At 42.5% G+C, this 24,039-nt stretch overlaps 1 protein-coding gene across 2 annotated transcripts in view; it reads right to left on the reverse strand.

Annotated features, from left to right (window-relative positions):
- Positions 1-4,701: 4,701 nt before the first annotated feature.
- Positions 4,702-24,039, reverse strand: part of rabep1 (rabaptin, RAB GTPase binding effector protein 1) — a 31,523-nt gene continuing 12,185 nt past the window's right edge. The window contains exons 6-18 of one of the 2 annotated variants that reach the window (XM_079565773.1): positions 23,878-24,013; positions 22,593-22,771; positions 20,396-20,500; positions 14,641-15,093; positions 12,796-12,900; positions 12,566-12,682; positions 10,687-10,785; positions 10,443-10,583; positions 8,170-8,359; positions 8,017-8,072; positions 7,359-7,457; positions 6,357-6,473; positions 4,702-4,851 (exon numbers count right to left, since the gene is read on the reverse strand). In XM_079565773.1, the coding sequence (XP_079421899.1) occupies positions 4,750-4,851; positions 6,357-6,473; positions 7,359-7,457; positions 8,017-8,072; positions 8,170-8,359; positions 10,443-10,583; positions 10,687-10,785; positions 12,566-12,682; positions 12,796-12,900; positions 14,641-15,093; positions 20,396-20,500; positions 22,593-22,771; positions 23,878-24,013 (1,899 nt within the window). In that variant the 3' untranslated portion in view covers positions 4,702-4,749. Of the gene's footprint in view, positions 4,852-6,356; positions 6,474-7,358; positions 7,458-8,016; positions 8,073-8,169; positions 8,360-10,442; positions 10,584-10,686; positions 10,786-12,565; positions 12,683-12,795; positions 12,901-14,640; positions 15,094-20,395; positions 20,504-22,592; positions 22,772-23,877; positions 24,014-24,039 lie in introns of both variants that reach the window. The other variant, XM_079565772.1, reaches the window with a different exon arrangement.

Here is a 24,039-nt window from a genome sequence, read left to right on the forward strand (position 1 = left end):
TTTACCCAAATCTAAAAGCTTCTCGGCTGGAGAGCGACAGTGTAACGGCTCATTTGAAAGCTGAGACCTGCAAAGTGACCGCAACTTTTTGTCATAGTTTTGTTGAATTTTTGTTGTTGATTTTTTGTCATTTTTTGTCTAATTTTTGTCATTTTTTAGTTGAATTTTTTGTCATTTTTTGTTGAATGTTTGTCATTTTTTTGTTGAATTTTTGTCTTTTTTTGTTGAATTTTTGTCATTTTTTTGTTGAATTTTTGTCTTTTTTTGTTGGATTTTTGTCATTTTTTTGTTGATTTTTAGTCATTTTTTTGTTGAATTTTTGTCATTTTTTTGTTGAATTTTTGTCATTTTTTTGTTGAATTTTTGTCATTTTTTTGTTCTGGTTTTGTCACGTGTTTGTGGCCTTTTCGTTGCTTTGTCGTCGTGTTTTTGTCGACTTTTCATCACATTTTTTGTCACTTTTTTTGATGCTTTTCCGGCACATTTTTGTTTTTCTTTTCATCCTCTTTTTCTCTCGCTGATGCTTTTCTTTGTAGCTTTTAGATTTGGGTAAAGCTCGGTGGAGGCGGGACCGGTGGCCCTTCATATGGCCCGTCCGCCCCGGCACGGACACGTCAAACACCTCTGATCCGCCCTCTGGTGGCCGACAGGGCGCGGTGCAGGTCTGTGGTTCCACTCCCAGACTGGAGCTGGTGCGTCTTCAGAGCAGAAACATCTCAAATGATCTGGAGAAACATCCGGGCTCCAAACTCCGTCCATACTTTTAATAAACACAAATGATCTGGAGAAACATCCTGGATCAGACTTTTCATAAACACAAATGAAACATTTTATTTCTCCTGTAAGTTTCATCCGTTCTTCTGAAAGCTCTGCTCGGTCGGTCTCACAAGGTGGCGCTGTTTCTCTTCTGTAGAACCACACATGATAAATCAGTGCTTTCATTTCATAACTGTGCAAACCTGCTAGTGTACATGTTTTAGAGCCGGGTTTATCCGTCAGATCAGAGACATTAAAGCGGAACATTACGAGGTTTGAACTGTCTGACTTTAAAACAGCTCAGACTCAGAGTCACTGGTCTCAGAGCTAATGTTGTGCTAACAGAAGCTAATGTTGTGCTAACAGAAGCTAATGTTGTGCTAACAGAAGCTAATGTTGTGCTAATAGAAGCTAATGTGCTAACAGAAGCTAATGTTGTGCTAATAGAAGCTAATGTTGTGCTAACAGAAGCTAATGTTGTGCTAACAGAAGCAAATGTTGTGCTAATAGAAGCTAATGTTGTGCTAACATAAGCTAATGTTGTGCTAACAGAAGCTAATGTTGCGCTAACAGCAGCTAATGTTGTGCTAACATAAGCTAATGTTGTGCTAACAGAAGCTAATGTTGTGCTAACAGAAGCTAATGTTGTGCTGACAGAAGCTAATGTTGTGCTAACAGCAGCTAATGTTGTGCTAACAGAAGCTAATGTTGTGCTAACAGAAGCAAATGTTGTGCTAACATAAGCTAATGTTGTGCTAACAGAAGCTAATGTTGTGCTGACAGAAGCTAATGTTGTGCTAACAGAAGCAAATGTTGTGCTGACAGAAGCTAATGTTGTGCTAACAGAAGCTAATGTTGCGCTAACAGCAGCTAATGTTGTGCTAACAGAAGCTAATGTTGTGCTAACAGAAGCTAATGTTGTGCTAACAGAAGCAAATGTTGTGCTAACATAAGCTAATGTTGTGCTAACAGAAGCTAATGTTGTGCTGACAGAAGCTAATGTTGTGCTAACAGAAGCAAATGTGCTAACAGAAGCTAATGTTGTGGTAACACAAGCTAATGTTGTGCTAACAGAAGCTAATGTTGTGGTAACACAAGCTAATGTTGTGCTAACAGAAGTTAATGTTGTGCTAACAGAAGCTAATGTGCTAACAGAAGCTAGTGCTGTGCTAACATAAGCTAATGTTGTGGTAACACAAGCTAATGTTGTGCTAACAGAAGCTAATGTTGTGCTAATAGAAGCTAATGTTGTGCTAACAGAAGCTAATGTGCTAACAGAAGCTAATGTTGTGCTAATAGAAGCTAATGTGCTAACATAAGCTAATGTTGTGCTAACAGAAGCTAATGTTGTGCTAACAGCAGCTAATGTTGTGCTAACAGCAGCTAATGTTGTGCTAACAGAAGCTAATGTTGTGCTAACATAAGCTAATGTTGTGCTGACAGAAGCAAATGTTGTGCTAATAGAAGCTAATGTTGTGCTAACAGAAGCAAATGTTGTGCTAACAGAAGCTAATGTTGTGCTAACAGAAGCTAATGTTGTGCTAACAGAAGCTAATGTTGTGCTGACAGAAGCTAATGTTGTGCTAACAGAAGCTAATATTGTGCTAACAGAAGCTAATGTTGTGCTAATAGAAGCTAATGTTGTGCTAACATAAGCTAATGTTGTGCTAACATAAGCTAATGTTGTGCTAACATAAGCTAATGTTGTGCTGACAGAAGCTAATGTTGTGCTAACAGAAGCTAATGTTGTGCTGACAGAAGCAAATGTTGTGCTAATAGAAGCTAATGTTGTGCTAACATAAGCTAATGTTGTGCTAACAGAAGCGAATGTTGCGCTAACAGCAGCTAATGTTGTGCTAACATAAGCTAATGTTGTGCTAACAGAAGCTAATGTTGTGCTAACAGAAGCTAATGTTGTGCTGACAGAAGCTAATGTTGTGCTAACAGAAGCTAATGTTGTGCTGACAGAAGCTAATGTTGTGCTAACAGAAGCAAATGTGCTAACAGAAGCTAATGTTGTGGTAACACAAGCTAATGTTGTCCTAACAGAAGCTAATGTTGTGGTAACACAAGCTAATGTTGTGCTAACAGAAGTTAATGTTGTGCTAACAGAAGCTAATGTGCTAACAGAAGCTAGTGCTGTGCTAACATAAGCTAATGTTGTGGTAACACAAGCTAATGTTGTGCTGACAGAAGCTAATATTGTGCTAACAGAAGCTAATGTTGTGCTGACAGAAGCTAATGTTGTGCTGACAGAAGCTAATGTTGTGCTAACAGAAGCTAATGTGCTAACAGAAGCTAGTGCTGTGCTAACAGAAGCTAATGTTGTGCTGACAGAAGCTAATGTTGTGCTAACAGAAGCTAATATTGTGCTAACAGAAGCTAATGTTGTGCTGACAGAAGCTAATGTTGTGCTGACAGAAGCTAATGTTGTGCTAACAGAAGCTAAATGCTAATATTTAACCTGTGAAGCTGTGAAACATGACCTCTGTATGACCTGCATGTTGAGAGTGAGGGCGGGCCTCGCTCTCGATGGCCAATCAGAAGCCGGGAGCTGCTCAGAGGGAGTCGAACCGAGCGCTAAAAACGTGAAGAAAAAAATCTAGGGGAAAATGTAGAAATGTCGGGAAAATGTAAAGTTTGGGGTAAATGACTGGAAAACACGTCAGAAAAAAGTTGTTTTCGAGTCAGAGGAATCCAGGGCGTCTGCAGAGCTGCACAAGTCAAATTTAAGACCTTTTAAGACCTTTTTAAGACACAAAATCTCACAAATAAGACCTGTTTTTGAACGTGTAATATATAAATGGACTGTAAAGGAAATCACTGTCACAAAAATCCAAGAGTCAAACTGTTGTTTCTGATTTCACAGTGGGATGTACAAATGTAAGAACTTCATTTTTCACATTTTAACAACCATTCAAGTTTTAACCTCTTAACTCCCGCCTGTCATTTTTTGTCACATTTTAGTTATTTTTTGTCACTTTTTTGTTAAATTTTTGTCATTTTTTTGTGTCATTTTTGTCACATTTTTGTTGAATTTTTGTCACTTTTTTGTTAAATTTTTGTCATATTTTTGTTGAATTTTTGTCACATTTTTGTTGAATTTTTGTCACATTTTTGTTGAATTTTTGTCACATTTTTGTTGGATTTTTGTCACATTTTTGTTGGATTTTTGTCACATTTTTGTTGAATTTTTCTCAAATTTTTGTTGAATTTTTGTTGAATTTTTGTTGATTTTTTGTCATTTTTTTGTCATTTTTTTGTCATTTTTTTGTCACATTTTTGTTTAAAATTTTTGTCATTTTTTGTTACTTTTATATCCTTGTTTTCTTCTCATTTTTTGTGGCTGTTTTGGTGCTTTTTTCCCCAAGAAGCTTTTTGATTGGGGTAAAGCCAAACTGGAGAAAATGTGCTCCGTTCAGGCGGGAGTTAAGAGGTGAAAGCCTTTGAATTTGAGACTCTTTAAGACCCCGCGGACGCCCTGGGAGTCGAACCCGGGACCCTCTGGCGTGACAGAAAGAAAACACGTTCAGGACGACGAGCTCGAAGCGTTTTTTTAATTTAACACATGAAGAGCAGGAACATTTACAACACGTTAAAACCTCGTCTTTAATGTTTCCTCCACGTTCAGAGTCCGGGAAACGCGGCGGCGGATCTGAGCGTGAAGATCCGAGCGTGAAGAACCGAGCGTGAAGAACCGAGCGTGAAGAACCGAGCGTGAAGATCTGAGCGTGAAGAACCGAGCGTGAAGAACCGAGCGTGAAGAACCGAGCGTGAAGATCTGAGCGTGAAGAACCGAGCGTGAAGATCCGAGCGTGAAGCCACAGGAGGAACAGGTTGAGTTAAAAGCTTGGGGAGGACGACAGTAGAAACGCCACATTTACAGTCTATGTACATTAGTAGTGTCCTCCAGGCCGCCGTGGCGATGGCGATGGCGAGGGGGCGGGGTTACAGTGATGGACAGCGGGGGGGGCGGGGCCGGGGGAGTGGTCATCATGTGTCGGGCAGCTGGTTTATATCCGTCAGGTTGGTGTCGTTCAGGATCACTTTGATTCGGTCCAAAGACTCGGCCTGTCGTATTCTCTCCAGCTGGACCTGAGGGGGAGGAGCAAGAGGTGAGGGGGAGGAGCAAGAGGTGAGGCGGAGGAGCTTCACTGAGGGGGAGGAGCAAGAGGTGAGGGGGAGGAGCTTAACTGAGGGGGAGGAGCTTTACTGAGGAGGAGGAGGAGCTTTACTGAGGAGGAGGATGTGGTGAGGGGGAGGAGCTTTACTGAGGGGGAGGAGCTTCACTGAGGGGGAGGAGCGAGAGGTGAGGGGGAGGAGCTTTACTGAGGGGGAGGAGCGAGAGGTGAGGGGGAGGAGCTTCACTGAGGGGGAGGAGCGAGAGGTGAGGGGGAGGAGCTTTACTGAGGGGGAGGAGGAGCAAGAGGAGGTGAGGGGGAGGAGCTTAAATGAGGGGGAGGAGCAAGAGGTGAGGAGGAGGAGCTTTACTGAGGGGGAGGAGGAGCTTTACTGAGGGGGAGGAGGAGCTTTACTGAGGGGGAGGAGGAGCAAGAGGAGGTGAGGGGGAGGAGCTTCACTGAGGGGGAGGAGCGAGAGGTGAGGGGGAGGAGCTTTACTGAGGAGGAGGAGGAGCTTTACTGAGGAGGAGGAGGAGCAAGAGGAGGTGAGGGGGAGGAGCTTAAATGAGGGGGAGGAGCAAGAGGTGAGGAGGAGGAGCTTTACTGAGGGGGAGGAGCAAGAGGAGGTGAGGGGGAGGAGCAAGAGGTGAGGGGGAGGAGCTTCACTGAGGAGGAGGAGCTTTACTGAGGGGGTGGAGCTTTACGGAGGAGGAGGAGCTTTACTGAGGAGGAGGAGCTTCACTGAGGGGGTGGAGCTTTACTGAGGAGGAGGAGCTTTACCGAGGGGGTGGAGCTTTACTGAGGAGGAGGAGCTTCACTGAGGAGGAGGAGCTTTACTGAGGAGGAGCTTTACTTTTACTGAGGGGGAGGAGCTTCACTGAGGAGGAGGGGCTTTACTGAGGGGGAGGAGCTTTACTTTTACTGAGGAGGAGGAGCTTTACTGAGGAGGAGGAGCTTCACTGAGGAGGAGGAGCTTTACTGAGGAGGAGCTTTACTTTTACTGAGGGGGAGGAGCTTTACTTTTACTGAGGAGGAGGAGCTTTACTGAGGAGGAGGAGCTTCACTGAGGAGGAGGAGCTTCACTGAGGAGGAGCTTTACTTTTACTGAGGGGGAGGAGCTTCACTGAGGAGGAGGAGCTTCACTGAGGAGGAGGAGCTTTACTGAGGAGGAGCTTTACTGAGGAGGAGGAGCTTCACTGAGGGGGTGGAGCTTTACTGAGGAGGAGGAGCTTTACCGAGGGGGTGGAGCTTTACTGAGGAGGAGGAGCTTCACTGAGGAGGAGGAGCTTTACTGAGGAGGAGGAGCTTTACTGAGGAGGAGGAGCTTTACTGAGGAGGAGCTTCACTGAGGGGGAGGAGCTTCACTGAGGGGGAGGAGCTTCACTGAGGGGGAGGAGCTTCACTGAGGGGGAGGAGCTGCACTGAGGGGGAGGAGCTGCACTGAGGGGGAGGAGCTTCACTGAGGGGGAGGAGCTTCACCTGCAGCGTCTGAGAGAGTTTGACGAAGTCCTTCTGGACCTGCTCGCTCACGTCCAGCTCCGTCTGCAGCCGCTGAGCTTTGTCCTTCTCGTCCAGCACCTGGCTCTCCAGCGCCCCCTGGTGGACACACACACACGGGTCAGTAAATACACACAGTCTGTATCCGAATGTCCACACTATCCACTATATACTCACTATATAGTCACTATATAGTGGATATATTATATTATACTATATTAGCTTCATGCTAACGTTAACTGCTAACCTTTAGCTTGAGCTGTTAAATGATCGGTAGCTTCATGCTAACGTTAGCTGCTAACCTTTAGCTGGAGCTGTTAAATGACCGGTAGCTTCATGCTAACGTTAGCTGCTAACCTTTAGCTGGAGCTGTTAAATGACCGGTAGCTTCATGCTAACGTTAGCTGCTAACCTTTAGCTGGAGCTGTTAAATGACCGATAGCTTCATGCTAACGTTAGCTGCTAACCTTTAGCTGGAGCTGTTAAATGACTGACAGCTTCATGCTAACGTTAGCCGCTAACCTTTAGCTGGAGCTGTTAAATGACCGATAGCTTCATGCTAACGTTAGCTGCTAACCTTTAGCTTGAGCTGTTAAATGACTGACAGCTTCATGCTAACGTTAGCTGCTAACCTTTAGCTGGAGCTGTTAAATGACCGATAGCTTCATGCTAACGTTAGCTGCTAACCTTTAGCTTTAGCTGTTAAATGACCGATAGCTTCCTCTCCAATAATCCAAGTCATTCATGTAAAATCCATGTTTATATAAAGTATCTGTCTCGTATTTATCATAAATATTCCACTGTCTCTGAGTTTGGTTTTTATCACAGAAATACTTTATTCCCGGAGTTTATTGAACTTTTAGCAGATGTAGTCGCTCAGTCTGCTGGTGCGGCCTATGTAGTGAATGAGGGGTTAGGGACGAGGGTGGACATTCGGTCACAGCCACAGTCTTTCTATTTACTGCAGAAGTAAGGCCTGTGGACCTTGGTGGAGGACAGCTCCTGGATCTGCTGCTCCAGGCTGCTCTTCAGGCTCTGCACTCGCTCCAGCGCCTCCGTCCTCTCCGTCAGACGGCTCTGTAACTGCACACAGAAGGTCAGGTCCAGGAGATAAACGTCACACGTAGGGCTGTGCAATTAATCGAAATTCGATTACGATTTCGATTACAACAGTAAACGATTACAAAATTTGCATAATCGCAAAAAATCGATTATAATTTTGGTTTTCAAATTTTTTTTCATATTTTATTTTATTTTTCAAATTTTTTATTTTTGGATTTTTGTAATTTTTTTGATGGATTTTTGTCATTTTTTTGATGGATTTTTGTCATTTTTTTGATGGATTTTTGTCATTTTTTTATGGATTTTTGTCAATTTTTTTATGGATTTTTGTCTTTTTTTTGATGGATTTTTGTCTTTTTTTTGATGGATTTTTGTCTTTTTTTTGATGGATTTTTGTCATTTTTTTGATGGATTTTTGTCATTTTTTTGATGGATTTTTGTCACTTTTTTGATGGATTTTTTTAAAGGCAACAAATAATCGTTTGAATAATCGTGATTTCAATTATGACAAAAATAATCGTGATTATTATTTTTTCAATAATCGAGCAGCCCTAGTCACACGTGTGGTGGGTCTCAGTACCTGTTCCCTCTCCGCTCTGAGCCGCTCCACCTCGGTCTTCAGGCTGGAGAACGTCGCTGTGAGGATGACACACGGAGGTTACAGCTCACACAGATGTTTGAGATGTTTCACAGAAGGCGTGTCCTGTTGTACGTGTTTTGCGTGTGTCCTCACCCAGCTCCTCCTTGTAGCCCTCGATCTCCAGCTGCAGCGTGTCCTCCAGGTTCTCCTTCAGACACTGCTCCGCCTGGATCTGCTCCTTCAGGAACAGGATCTCCGCCTTCAGCTTCTCCTCCAGGTGCTCGGCCGCCGCCCGGACCACCACCAGGTCCTGCCGCAACCGCAGCGCCAGAGCCTGCAGCTCCTGAGGCCCGGGGGGGGGGGGACAGGGGGGTCAGGGGTCAGAGAGAGAGACGGGTCAGAGAGAGAGACACAGGTCAGAGAGAAACGGGTCAGAGAGAGACGGGTCAGAGAGACACAGACTCCATAAACGCTGTCATGGCTGGAACAGTGAAGGCCACATTATCGTCTCTTTATCGTCTCCAACAGAGGATAAATATTAAAAGCACAGAAGAACCATCTGTTTCCCAGAGTGTGTTTAAAGCTGCCGAGGTCGTCCGTGAGGAGCGTGAGGAGTGTGGGCCGGCGTGAGGAGCGTGAGGAGTGTGGGCCGGCGTGAGGAGCGTGAGGAGTGTGGGCCGGCGTGAGTGGGAGCTAACACGAGTCAGACTCACAGGTTGGTCCAGTATCTCTGTGTTTATCTGTTCATACTGAGTTATTTAAGCCACACTGTAATAACACGGCTGAAAAGTGGACGAGGAAACGCTTTTCTCTGAACCTGTTCAGGACAGCCCTGATCAGGGACTGACTCAGGTCCATTTACTTACATACAGTATTTAGGCAAATTACATTTCGACCAATGTAAACATGTGGCACAGATTTTTAAACAGGCACTTCTCCCCAAAACATCTATTCCAGTCCTGGAACATCATCACATAAATCAAAACATTAATTAAGAACAGAAAAATAAAAAAAAACATGAAAATCGAGCATTAAAATTAAGCATTTCTCATCCATTTTCAATTATTTGTGGTCCAATCATAGGTTGACTGGATTTTTTGGGTCCAAAATACTCAAAACAAAATTTGGCTCATTATTTTCAATTTTCACGGTCAGAAATTACCTAAAAATAACATTTCCCAAAGAAATCCATTGATATTTAAGCTGGTAGTGCTCAGTGCAGGCCAGAAGCACATGTTAGCCTCATGTTAGCCTCATGTTAGCCACATGTTAGCCACACGTTAGCCACACGTTAGCCACACGTTAGCCACACGTTAGCCACACGTTAGCATTTAGGCACAGACTTGTTGATTTCCCAGGTGACAGTGGTGCATCTGTGTAGACGTCCATAGTCCAGATCCACAGTGAATGAAGACGTGTAAAAGCTTTTCTGAGTAAACAAGGCGGCCATTTTGTTTTGGGGGAAGGTGTGACTGACTTTGTGCACTGAGATAAAAACTTCATTTTGCTTTGATTTAGTCCATTTTTGGGAGGTTCGTTGTTGTTGCTGCACTTTGTTTGACACATTTGTGAAAATATTTTTGCTTTTATAACATTTGGAGCGGTTTGTGCACGATGCTAATGAGATATAGCACCAAAACACTGAAAAGTTTACAAATCCAACATACTTGGACCTAGACTTCTGAGATTGTGCACACATGCTGAGCACCAGTAAGGTTAACACTGTGCTCAGTTTGGAGTGTGTGCTGTGAAGTTTATTTTCAGGAAAGACATTTCAGATTATGTGTAATTTTCGATATATAAAAAAGCTATTTTTTGTAATTAATTTTTCAACTGCAGAACCTTTTTTTTTTTTGTCACAAAGAAGCTGCTTCTCGTCCTGATTCCTATGATGGTTCACATCAGCAATTTGGACAAAGTATGTTGTTTTAACAGTCATTTTAATATAGAGATGTGACTGTTTAGGCCGGCGAGAGGACTTCAGAATAGGTGGTCCTTAACAGGTTAAAGCTCCTGAGTAACAGAGGCCGAGATACAATAAAGAATCACCACAGAGCTTTCCTACGGATCCAGACATGATGATTATAAATATTCAGAGTCCTGCAGGCGAGTGACAGCCAGCAGGGGGCAGTACAGTCATGTCAGAGGCTCAGTGTGAGTGTAGGAGAGAACACAGGACATACAGCGGAGACAAAAGGGGGAAAAAAGGAAACAAAAAAAAGAAAACAATTGGAACAAATAGGGGGAAAAGGGAAAAAAATTGAAAGACAATAGAAAAAATGGGGGGAAATTGAGGATAATTTCATCGTTATTGAGAAAGTCCCACAAATACTGAAATATTCACGGCCAGGTCAGAGTGTAGTAGAGTATTACAGAGTGTAGTAGAGTAGAGTATTAGAGTACAGAGATGAGTATCCAGTACGTACAGGGACCTCCGAGGGCAGGGTGAACTCCTCTTGCTGCTGTAGCTCTGTGTGGAGCCTCTGTTTGCCCTGGAGGTTCTCGTTGTCGCGGTGGAGGCGGCTCAGCTCCTCCACCAGCTGCTCCCTGGACCCGACCAGAGCTTTCTGCAACAACAGCAGCTCCGTTTACACGAGAGTCGCTCACGGATCAGAGGCAAACGCAGAGAGCGACTGAAGGATCGCCCGCTCAGCTCCAGCAGAGACTCACCATCTGCTCCTGAGTGCTGCGCTTGGCCTCAGCGAAGGCCGTCTGCAGGGACACCAGCAGCGCCTCGGACTCCTGCACCCTCTGCATCAGCGCCGCCACCTACAGCACAACCACATCACTTTATTACACCAGAGAAACAACCACATCACCTTATTATCACCGACACCTGAGAAACAATGGCAACACTTTATTATCACCGACATGACAGAACCTAGGGCTGTTCTGATGTAGAGCCACCATGGTGATGCCACGCCCCCTCCTGTCAGAAACACACACTGATCCTCTGTAGGCCTAGTGAACCTAAACACTTTGCAGTAGGACTGAGTGAAATCGCTCCATGTCCCCCCAACGTGCGGCCATTTTATCAGCGTTTCAGACACTCTGTAGTGAAAGAACTCCAGCAGAGACTTCCTGACCATCTCTCCTGTTGTGCTTTAAACGGGGGGTATTCTGCAAAATGGACTTTTCCAAGCTTTCCATCCTGTTATTCTGTCACTCCCTCATTAAAAACATGGCTGAAGTGTTGCCTTGGCACATTCACGTATTTCTGAGTAATCTGTAAAAACTCTGATGGCGGCCATTTTAGGGACAGGTTTGCCTGAGTCCTCCTAGGAACGCCCCCACCTCCTGGAGACGCCTCCGAGCTTTGGTCACCAGCCGAGTAACCAACCACTGCTCCTCAGCAGAACCCCCTCCCCACTGATGCCACAGACAGCGTGTGAAGGGGGCGTGTCTAAAGGCTCAGAGGTTCTTAAAGAGACAGAGGCCTATTTCAAGACATTCACTACAGCCATTCAAGTTTTTTTTTTCAACTCACTGTCTTTTTTTTAAATCTTTTTTTTGTCACATTTTCGTCATTTTTTGTCATTTTTTGTCACTTTTTTTGTCAATTTTTTGTCATTTTTTGTCAATTTTTGTCATTTTTTGTCATTTTTTAGTCATTTTTTGTCACATTTTTGGTCTTTTTTTTTTCTTTTTTTTCAATTTTTTTTTCATTTTTTGTCACATTTTTGTCATTTTTTGTCATTTTTTAATCATATTTAGTCACTTTTTTTGGTCTTTTTTGTTGTGTGGAGGGGGCGTGTCTAAAGGCTCAGAGGTTCTTAAAGAGACAGAGGCCTATTTCAAGACATTCACTACAGCCATTTTGAGAGAGACATTTTATACAAGGCAGTTATTCTAATTTACTGCATTTACAGACCAACAGAAGGTTTGTCATCATTGTAGTGAGATATAGACTGGTGCTGTGGGGCTGACAAAAGCAGAACACCCCCTCTTTAACGGGTTTTACTTTTGAGCAGACGAGGAACATCTAAACCAGAAATAAAGGGTTATGTTTTCTTCTAATTGCATCGCTGATTCAAGGCCTGTTTCAGCCCGAATGAAGGCCTTTCTTCAGGCTCCTGCAGTGACCCCGGTGGCAGAGGAAATGAGTAAATGAGTAAATGAGCAGAAAGCAGAGTGCGCTCGTCCGCAGTAACCGTTTCTGAGTCTCCGCTGAATCAGCCGCGATGCTCCGGGCGTCGGAGGATGACCACGCCGCATCGCCACGGAAACGGCCCCAGGAGAGAGCGCCGGTCACGCTTTACCGCTGAACTCCAAACCCGCCCGGGTCAAATGGAAACGAAGCAACAAGAAGACATTTATGGAGCGACGAAAGTGAAATGACCATATTTGGATTACAGCGTCTTTCCTGCTACACGTGGATACCAAACAGGCCAGTGTTTGTGAATGAATGAGCGTGGGAAACACCAGGGAGCCACACAGACATGTTGCCTGAATCCTATTTGATATTGATGTTATTCCCTGTTCTCCATTTGCAGAAGACCTCCTGACCTCCTGACCTCCTGACCTCATTCCGTTGCGTCAGTAAAAGTACCTTAGCGGTGGTTTCCTCGTGGCCCACTTTGACAGATTCCTCTAAGTTCTGCTTCTCTTTCGCGGTTTGCTCCAGCACCTCGTTGGCCTGACGGAGCATCTGATGGAGCTTCTTCACCTGCGACACGGAGAGGCAAACGTTATTCTACAGAACCTTCTCCAAACATCCTGCTCCTACACACGGAGGAGGAGCTACATCTACTGGACCAGGCTCCGCATCACATGTCTTACCTGGTCGCGAGTGTCGGCCTCCTGCCCCTGAATGGCCTGGAGCTGCTTCTCGTAGTTGGAGCAGAGTTCACACCTGCGGCCGAGCTTACGACCAGCGTTCTTCAGCTGTGGCACAAAACATCAGGTCAAAGCTGCGACACTGAGGAAACAACGCTGAGATCTGTGAATAATCCATTGTTTTAATGGATTCCCGGGCTCGGTGTGAACAGGAGAGTCAGCTCCGCCCACGCTGCAGCTGAGGTATGAATGTACGCAGGCCCCACGTATAAAAGTACCTGCTTCATGTATAAATACACGTGTTTTGTGTATAATGCGTCACCTCTTGCTGCAGCAGGCCCCACTCATATAAAAGTACGTGTTTTGTGTATAAAAGTACGTGCTTCATGTATAAATACACGTGTTTTGTGTATAAGAGTACGTGCTTCATGTATAAATACACGTGTTTTGTGTATAAAAGTACGTGTTTTGTGTATAAAAGTACGTGCTTCATGTATAAAAGTACATGTTTTGTGTATAAAAGTACGTGCTTCATGTATAAATATCCGTGTTTTGTGTGTAATGCGTCACCTCTTGCTGCAGCAGGCTCCACTGGTATAAAAGTACGGGTTTTGTGTATAAAAGTACGTGCTTCATGTATAAAAGTACATGTTTTGTGTATAAAAGTACGTGTTTCATGTATAAATATCCGTGTTTTGTGTGTAATGCGTCACCTCTTGCTGCAGCAGGCCCCACTCGTATAAAAGTATGTGTTTTGAGTATAAGAGTATGTGTTTTGTGTATAAAAGTACGTGCTTCATGTATAAAAGTACATGTTTTGTGTATAAAAGTACGTGTTTTGTGTATAAAAGTACGTGTTTTGTGTATAAAAGTACGTGTTTTGTGTATAAAAGTACATGTTTTGTGTATAATTATAAGTATATCGAGTGACCTCTTGCTGCAGCAGGCCCCACTGGTATAAAAGTACGTGTTTTGTGTATAAAAGTACGTGTTTTGTGTATAAAAGTACATGTTTTGTGTATAATTATAAGTATATCGAGTGACATCTTGCTGCAGCAGGCCCCACTGGTATAAAAGTACGTGTTTTGTGTATAATTATAAGTATATCGAGTGACCTCTTGCTGCAGCAGGCTCCACTCGCTGTCGCTGACCAGCCGGTACCCCGCGGCGGGCAGGAAGGCGGTGTCGTGTATAAAAGTACATGTTTTGTGTATAAAAGTACGTGTTTTGTGTATAAAAGTACATGTTTTGTGTATAATTATAAGTATATAGAGTGACCTCTTGCTGCAGCAGGCTCCACTTGTATAAAAGTACGTGTTTTGTGTATAAAAGTACATGTTTCATGTATAAAAGTACGTGTTTTGTGTATAAAAGTACGTGTTTTGTGTATAATATATAAGTATATAGAGTGACCTCTTGCTGCAGCAGGCCCCACTGGTATAAAAGTACGTGTTTTGTGTATAATTATAAGTATATAGAGTGACCTCTTGCTGCAGCAGGCCCCACTGGTATAAAAGTATGTGTTTTGTGTATAAAAGTACATGTTTTGTGTATAATTATAAGTATATCGAGTGACCTCTTGCTGCAGCAGGCCCCACTCGCTGTCGCTGACCAGCCGGTACCCCGCGGCGGGCAGGAAGGCGGTGTCGTGTATAAAAGTACGTGTTTTGTGTATAATTATAAGTATTTAGAGTGACCTCTTGCTGCAGCAGGCCCCACTCGCTGTCGCTGACCAGCCGGTACCCCGCGGCGGGCAGGAAGGCGGTGTCGTGTATAAAAGTAAGTGTTTTGTGTATAAAAGTACGTGCTTCATGTATAAATATAAGTGTTTTGTGTATAATGCGTCACCTCTTGCTGCAGCAGGCTCCACTCGCTGTCGCTGACCAGCCGGTACCCCGCGGCGGGCAGGAAGGCGGTGTCCGGGGCCTGGGAGATGCTGGACAGCAGCGAGGCCGTCTCCTCCTGCTCCGGGGTCATGGCCTTGATGGCCTTCTCCTGGTCTTTGGTCAGCAGGAAGTGACTGGCCGTCAGTTTGATGGAGTTGAGCGACGCGGCGTCTCCCAGGGCGGTGTCCGCCACGCCGTCCGCGCCCACCAGGGGGCCGAAGTCCGACTCCTCCAGGTGACCGGCCGACTTGGCTTTGTGGTTGTGCCCGAGGCCCTGCTGCGGCGAGGGGGCGGAGCCTAGGCTGTCTGTGGACTGGACTCGCCGCAGACTGTCCCTGTACGGGTCCATGGGGCTCACAGCGCCCTCTGTGTCCAGGGAGTGTAAGGATCCATGAGCGCTGTGGTTCACATGAGCCTGAGCACAAACACAGTCATCTCTCAGCGTCTTTATCCAGAAATAAACAATAACACAAACACACTCATCTCTCAGTGTCTTTATCCAGAAATAAACAATAAACAATAACACAAACACACTCATCTCTCAGCGTCTTTATCCAGAAATAAACAATAAACAATAACACAAACACACTCATCTCTCAGTGTCTTTATCCAGAAATAAACAATAAACAATAACACAAACACACTCATCTCTCAGTGTATTTATCCAGAAATAAACAATAAACAATAACACAAACACACTCATCTCTCAGCGTCTTTACCCAGAAACAAACAATAAACAATAACATAAACACACTCGTCTCTCAGCGTCTTTATCCAGAAACAAACAATAAACAATAAACACAAACACACTCATCTCTCAGCGTCTTTATCCAGAAACAAACAATAAACAATAAACACAAACACACTCATCTCTCAGCGTCTTTATCCAGAAATAAACAATAAACAATAACACAAACACACTCATCTCTCAGCGTCTTTATCCAGAAATAAACAATAAACAATAACACAAACACACTCGTCTCTCAGCGTCTTTATCCAGAAATAAACAATAAACAATAACACAAACACACTCATCTCTCAGCGTCTTTATCCAGAAATAAACAATAAACAATAACACACTCATCTCTCAGCGTCTTTATCCAGAAATAAACAATAAACAATAACACAAACACACTCATCTCTCAGTGTCTTTGTCCAGAAATAAACAATAAACAATAACACAAACACACTCATCTCTCAGCGTCTTTATCCAGAAATAAACAATAAACAATAACACAAACACACTCATCTCTCAGCGTCTTTATCCAGAAATAAACAATAAACAATAACACACTCATCTCTCAGTGTCTTTATCCAGAAATAAACAATAACACAAACACACTCATCTCTCAGCGTCTTTATCCAGAAACAAACAATAAACAATAACACAAACACACTCGTCTCTCAGTGTCTTTATCCAGAAATAAACAATAAACAATAACACAAACACACTCGTCTCTCAGCGTCTTTATCCAGAAACAAACAATAAACAATAACACAAACACACTCGTCTCTCAGCGTCTTTATCCAGAAATAAACAAACAATAACACAAACACACTCATCTCTCAGTGTCTTTATCCAGAAATAAACAATAAACAATAACACAAACACACTCATCTCTCAGCGTCTTTATCCAGAAATAAACAACAATAACACAAACACACTCATCTCTCAGTGTCTTTATCCAGAAATAAACAATAAACAATAACACAAACACACTCATCTCTCAGCGACTTTATCCAGAAATAAACAATAAACAATAACACAAACACACTCATCTCTCAGCGTCTTTATCCAGAAATAAACAATAAACAATAACACAAACACACTCATCTCTCAGCGTCTTTATCCAGAAATAAACAATAAACAATAACACAAACACACTCATCTCTCAGCGTCTATATCCAGAAATAAACAATAACACAAACACACTCATCTCTCAGCGTCTTTGTCCAGAAATAAACAATAAACAATAACACAAACACACTCATCTCTCAGTGTCTTTATCCAGAAATAAACAATAACACAAACACACTCATCTCTCAGCGTCTTTGTCCAGAAACAAACAATAAACAATAACACAAACACACTCATCTCTCAGCGTCTTTATCCAGAAATAAACAATAACACAAACACACTCATCTCTCAGCGTCTTTATCCAGAAATAAACAATAAACAATAACACAAACACACTCATCTGTCAGCGTCTTTATCCAGAAATAAACAATAAACAATAACACAAACACACTCATCTCTCAGCGTCTTTATCCAGAAATAAACAATAAACAATAACACAAACACACTCATCTCTCAGCGTCTTTATCCAGAAATAAACAATAACACAAACACACTCATCTCTCAGTGTCTTTATCCAGAAATAAACAATAAACAATAACACAAACACACTCATCTCTCAGCGTCTTTATCCAGAAACAAACAATACACAATAACACAAACACACTCATCTCTCAGCGTCTTTATCCAGAAATAAACAAACAATAACACAAACACACTCATCTCTCAGCGTCTTTATCCAGAAACAAACAATAAACAATAACACAAACACACTCATCTCTCAGTGTCTTTATCCAGAAATAAACAATAACACAAACACACTCATCTCTCAGCGTCTTTATCCAGAAATAAACAATAAACAATAACACAAACACACTCATCTCTCAGCGTCTTTATCCAGAAATAAACAATAAACAATAACACAAACACACTCATCTCTCAGCGTCTTTATCCAGAAATAAACAATAACACAAACACACTCATCTCTCAGCGTCTTTATCCAGAAATAAACAATAAACAATAACACAAACACACTCGTCTCTCAGCGTCTTTATCCAGAAATAAACAATAAACAATAACACAAACACACTCATCTCTCAGCGTCTTTATCCAGAAATAAACAATAAACAATAACACAAACACACTCATCTCTCAGCGTCTTTATCCAGAAATAAACAATAAACAATAACACACTCATCTCTCAGTGTCTTTATCCAGAAATAAACAATAACACAAACACACTCATCTCTCAGCGTCTTTATCCAGAAACAAACAATAAACAATAACACAAACACACTCGTCTCTCAGTGTCTTTATCCAGAAATAAACAATAAACAATAACACAAACACACTCGTCTCTCAGCGTCTTTATCCAGAAACAAACAATAAACAATAACACAAACACACTCGTCTCTCAGCGTCTTTATCCAGAAATAAACAAACAATAACACAAACACACTCATCTCTCAGTGTCTTTATCCAGAAATAAACAATAAACAATAACACAAACACACTCATCTCTCAGCGTCTTTATCCAGAAATAAACAACAATAACACAAACACACTCATCTCTCAGTGTCTTTATCCAGAAATAAACAATAAACAATAACACAAACACACTCATCTCTCAGCGTCTTTATCCAGAAATAAACAATAACACAAACACACTCATCTCTCAGCGACTTTATCCAGAAATAAACAATAAACAATAACACAAACACACTCATCTCTCAGCGTCTTTATCCAGAAATAAACAATAAACAATAACACAAACACACTCATCTCTCAGCGTCTTTATCCAGAAATAAACAATAAACAATAACACAAACACACTCATCTCTCAGCGTCTATATCCAGAAATAAACAATAACACAAACACACTCATCTCTCAGCGTCTTTGTCCAGAAATAAACAATAAACAATAACACAAACACACTCATCTCTCAGTGTCTTTATCCAGAAATAAACAATAACACAAACACACTCATCTCTCAGCGTCTTTGTCCAGAAACAAACAATAAACAATAACACAAACACACTCATCTCTCAGCGTCTTTATCCAGAAATAAACAATAACACAAACACACTCATCTCTCAGCGTCTTTATCCAGAAATAAACAATAAACAATAACACAAACACACTCATCTGTCAGCGTCTTTATCCAGAAATAAACAATAAACAATAACACAAACACACTCATCTCTCAGCGTCTTTATCCAGAAATAAACAATAAACAATAACACAAACACACTCATCTCTCAGCGTCTTTATCCAGAAACAAACAATACACAATAACACAAACACACTCATCTCTCAGCGTCTTTATCCAGAAATAAACAAACAATAACACAAACACACTCATCTCTCAGCGTCTTTATCCAGAAACAAACAATAAACAATAACACAAACACACTCATCTCTCAGTGTCTTTATCCAGAAATAAACAATAACACAAACACACTCATCTCTCAGCGTCTTTATCCAGAAATAAACAATAAACAATAACACAAACACACTCATCTCTCAGCGTCTTTATCCAGAAATAAACAATAAACAATAACACAAACACACTCATCTCTCAGCGTCTTTATCCAGAAATAAACAATAACACAAACACACTCATCTCTCAGCGTCTTTATCCAGAAATAAACAATAAACAATAACACAAACACACTCGTCTCTCAGCGTCTTTATCCAGAAATAAACAATAAACAATAACACAAACACACTCATCTCTCAGCGTCTTTATCCAGAAATAAACAATAAACAATAACACAAACACACTCATCTCTCAGCGTCTTTATCCAGAAATAAACAATAAACAATAACACAAACACACTCATCTCTCAGCGTCTTTATCCAGAAATAAACAATAAACAATAACACAAACACACTCATCTCTCAGCGTCTTTATCCAGAAATAAACAATAAACAATAACACAAACACACTCGTCTCTCAGCGTCTTTATCCAGAAATAAACAATAACACAAACAATCTGTGCAGACTTTCCCGATGATGAACAAGGTCTTTGTGACGCGGCAGAAACTTAAACTTGCATTGGTTTGTTTGTAAAAAACGAAATGTCCTGAAGAGACGACAAAAGGACAGACCTATGTCCTTTTTAACCTCTTAACTCCCGCCTGAACCGAGAGCATTTTCTCCAGTTCAGCTTTACCCAAATCCTGCAGGCCAGTGTAGCGCCTCATTTGAAAGCTAAGATCTACAAAACTAAATTGATCTGTTTCCTCACATTATCAGATTTTTTTTCATCACTTTTTTTGTTGGGCAGTCGTCTCATTTTTGTCAAATTTCGTGACTTTTTTGTCACTTTTTCGTCAAATTTTTCGATTTTTTTCGTCAAATTTTTCTCACTTTTTGTACATTTTTTGTCACTTTTTCATCAGTTTTTTCTCAATTTTTCGTCAATTTTTTGTCACTTTTTCGTCAGTTTTTTCTCAATTTTTCATCAATTTTTTCTCAATTTTTCGTCAATTTTTTTTAAATTTTTTGTCTTTTTTTTGTCAATTTTTTCTCACTTTTTCGTCAATTTTTTGTCCATTTTTGGTCGGTTTTTTTCACATTTCCATCCTTGTTTTCGTCTCAGTTTTGTTGCTCTTTTCACACCTTTTTTCCAGAAACTTTTAGAATGGTGGTAAAGCTGGAGAAAATGTGCTCAGTTCAGGTGGGAGTTAAGGGGTTAAATGTTTTACCCATTTTCTCTCAAAATATTTCCCAATCTTTTACTCCATTCTTTTTTGAACCCCTCTCTATGTTTCCATTCTTTACAATTGGAAAAGGTCATTACTTTGTTTTTTGCAGAATTTTGTGAAGAACGCTGTTGTCCAGAGCCCTGTGGCGCCCCCTGCTGAACCTACAAACCATCCTGGTGTTTTCTTTGGTTTCTCTTCTCTGGAGCTCACCTCCTCCACGCTGAGGAACAGCTCCTCCGTGGGCTCCGTCAGGTCGGCCGTGTCCTCCTCGTGCAGCTCCTTCACCAGAGTCAGACGCTGCTGCTCCTCCTCCTCCTCCTGAGAACATCAACATTCATTCATCTCTCCTGTGTCTGTACCTGGTCCTCCTTCTTCATCTCCTCCACCTGAATCATGAGTCTCTCCTGTGTTTCTTCTTCATCTCCTCCACCTGAATCATGAGCCTCTCCTGTGTCTGTACCTGGTCCTTCTTCTTCTTCATCTCCTCCACCTGAATCATTCATGTCTCCTGTGTCTGTACCTGGTCCTTCTTCTTCATCTCCTCCACCTGAATAACGAGTCTCTCCTGTGTCTGTACCTGGTCCTTCTTCTTCACCTCTTCCACCTGAATAACGAGTCTCTCCTGTGTTTGTACCTGGTCCTTCTTCTTCATCTCCTCCACCTGAATAACGAGTCTCTCCTGTGTCTGTACCTGGTCCTTCTTCTTCATCTCCTCCACCTGAATCATGAGCCTCTCCTGTGTCTGTATCTGGTCCTTCTTCTTCATCTCCTCCACCTGAATAACGAGCCTCTCCTGTGTCTGTACCTGGTCCTTCTTCTTCATCTCCTCCACCTGAATCATGAGTCTCTCCTGTGTCTGTACCTGGTCCTTCTTCTTCATCTCCTCCACCTGAATCACGAGTCTCTCCTGTGTCTGTACCTGGTCCTTCTTCTTCATCTCCTCCACCTGAATCATGAGTCTCTCCTGTGTCTGTACCTGGTCCTTCTTCTTCATCTCCTCCACCTGAATCATGAGTCTCTCCTGTGTCTGTACCTGGTCCTTCTTCTTCACCTCCTCCACCTGAATCATGAGCCTCTCCTGTGTCTGTACCTGGTCCTTCTTCTTCATCTCCTCCACCTGAATCATGAGTCTCTCCTGTGTCTGTACCTGGTCCTTCTTCTTCACCTCCTCCACCTGAATCATGAGCCTCTCCTGTGTCTGTACCTGGTCCTTCTTCAACATCTCCTCCACCTGAATAACGAGTCTCTCCTGTGTCTGTACCTGGTCCTTCTTCTTCATCTCCTCCACCTGAATCATGAGCCTCTCCTGTGTCTGTACCTGGTCCTTCTTCTTCATCTCCTCCACCTGAATAACAAGTCTCTCCTGTGTCTGTACCTGGTCCTTCTTCTTGATCTCCTCCACCTGAATCATGAGCCTCTCCTGTGTCTGTACCTGGTCCTTCTTCTTCACCTCCTCCACCTGAATCATGAGCCTCTCCTGTGTCTGTACCTGGTCCTCCTTCTTGATCTCCTCCACCTGAATCATGAGTCTCTCCTGTGTCTGTACCTGGTCCTTCTTCTTCTTCATCTCCTCCACCTGAATAACGAGTCTCTCCTGTGTCTGTACCTGGTCCTTCTTCTTCACCTCCTCCACCTGAATCACGAGTCTCTCCTGTGTCTGTACCTGGTCCTTCTTCTTCATCTCCTCCACCTGAATCATGAGTCTCTCCTGTGTCTGTACCTGGTCCTTCTTCTTCACCTCCTCCACCTGAATAACGAGTCTCTCCTGTGTCTGTACCTGGTCCTTCTTCTTCATCTCCTCCACCTGAATCATGAGTCTCTCCTGTGTCTGTACCTGGTCCTTCTTCTTCACCTCCTCCACCTGAATCATGAGTCTCTCCTGTGTCTGTACCTGGTCCTTCTTCTTCTTCATCTCCACCTGAATAACGAGTCTCTCCTGTGTCTGTACCTGGTCCTCCTTCTTCATCTCCTCCACCTGAATCATGAGTCTCTCCTGTGTCTGTACCTGGTCCTTCTTCTTCATCTCCTCCACCTGAATAACGAGTCTCTCCTGTGTCTGTACCTGGTCCTTCTTCTTCATCTCCTCCACCTGAATCATGAGCCTCTCCTGTGTCTGTACCTGGTCCTCCTTCTTCTTCATCTCCTCCACCTGAATAACGAGTCTCTCCTGTGTCTGTACCTGGTCCTCCTTCTTCACCTCCTCCACCTGAATCATGAGCCTCTCCTGTGTCTGTACCTGGTCCTTCTTCTTCATCTCCTCCACCTGAATCATGAGTCTCTCCTGTGTCTGTACCTGGTCCTTCTTCTTCATCTCCTCCACCTGAATAACGAGTCTCTCCTGTGTCTGTACCTGGTCCTTCTTCTTCACCTCCTCCACCTGAATAACGAGCCTCTCCTGTGACTGTACCTGGTCCTTCTTCTTGATCTCCTCCACCTGCCGCAGCTGCTCGGAGGACAGCACGTTCTCGATCCTCTGCATGTCCCTCATGAGGAGCCGCTGAGACTCCAGGAACTGGTCGTTGGCCCTCTGCCACGTGTGTTTGAGCTGGTTGTGCTGCTGCCGCTCCAGCTCCAGCTTGTGACACACTGAGGAGCACACAGAGGAGAGAAGGTTCACACAGCAGCTGCTAACAAGTCGCTTTAAAGCATCTGGAAGAGGAATCCAGAAGATGCAGAGTAAAGAGGCACAGCAAGTTTGTGTTGGGGGGTGAGGTTTTACCACAGACTGACGCTGTTTAACCCCTTAACTCCCACCTGAACCGAGCACATTTCCTCCAGTTTGGCTTTACCCCAATCCAAAAGCTTCTGGATAAAAGCTGTGAAAATAGCAACAAAACTGAGACGAAAACAATGATGGAAATGTGACAAAGAAGCGACAAAACAAAAAAAGTGACGAAAAAATGATGGAAAAAAATGACAAAAATTTTATAAAAAATGCCAAAAATGGCAAAAAAAAATGACAAAAATGACAAAAAATGATGAAAAAAAATGTGACAAAAAATGACAAAAATGTGACAAGAAATGTGACAAAAAATGTGACAAAAAATGACAAAAATGTGATAAAAATTGACAAAAATGTAACAAAAAATGACGAAAAAATGACAAAAACTTTATTAAAAAATGACGAAAAAACTACAAAAAAAAGACAAAAATGTGATAAAAATTGACAAAAATGTGACAAAAAATGACAAAAAAATGGTAAAAAAATGACAAAAATGTGAAAAATTTTTACAAAAATGTGAAAATTTTTTACAAAAATGTGACAAAAATGTGATGGAAAAAAGAAGAAAAAATGTCAAAAACTTTATTAAAAAATGACGAAAAAACTACAAAAAAATGACAAAAATGTAATAAAAATGGACAAGAATGTAATAAAAAATGTGACAATGACAAAAAAATGACAAAAATTTGATAAAAAATTGACCAAAAAAATGACGAAAATGTGATGAAAAAATGACAAAAAATGTATTAAAAAAATGACGAAAAAAAGACAAAAATGGATAAAATGGAAAAAGATCCTCTCGGTTCAGACGGGAGTTAAGAGGTTAATAAATAACGGTTTTACCACAGTCTGAGGTGTTCACAGGGTCAGAGGGTCAGAGGGTCATAGAGTCAAAGGGTCACAGGGTCAGAGGGTCAGAGGGTCAGAGAGTCAGAGGGTCACAGGGTCACAGGGTCAGAGGGTGAATCACCTTCGTGCAGCTCTCGCCGCAGCTTCTCGGCGTCCTCCTGCAGCACAGACTTCTGGGTGTTGAGCACAGCCACGTACATCTCCAGGTCCGTCCTGCACGACTTCTCCGCCTCCAGGACGTGGTTCAGCTCCTTCACCTGGAGACGAGGGCGAGGATTCAGGA

Source organism: Gobius niger (genome assembly GCF_951799975.1).
Source record: "Gobius niger genome assembly, chromosome: 11".
NCBI lineage: Eukaryota > Metazoa > Chordata > Actinopteri > Gobiiformes > Gobiidae > Gobius > Gobius niger.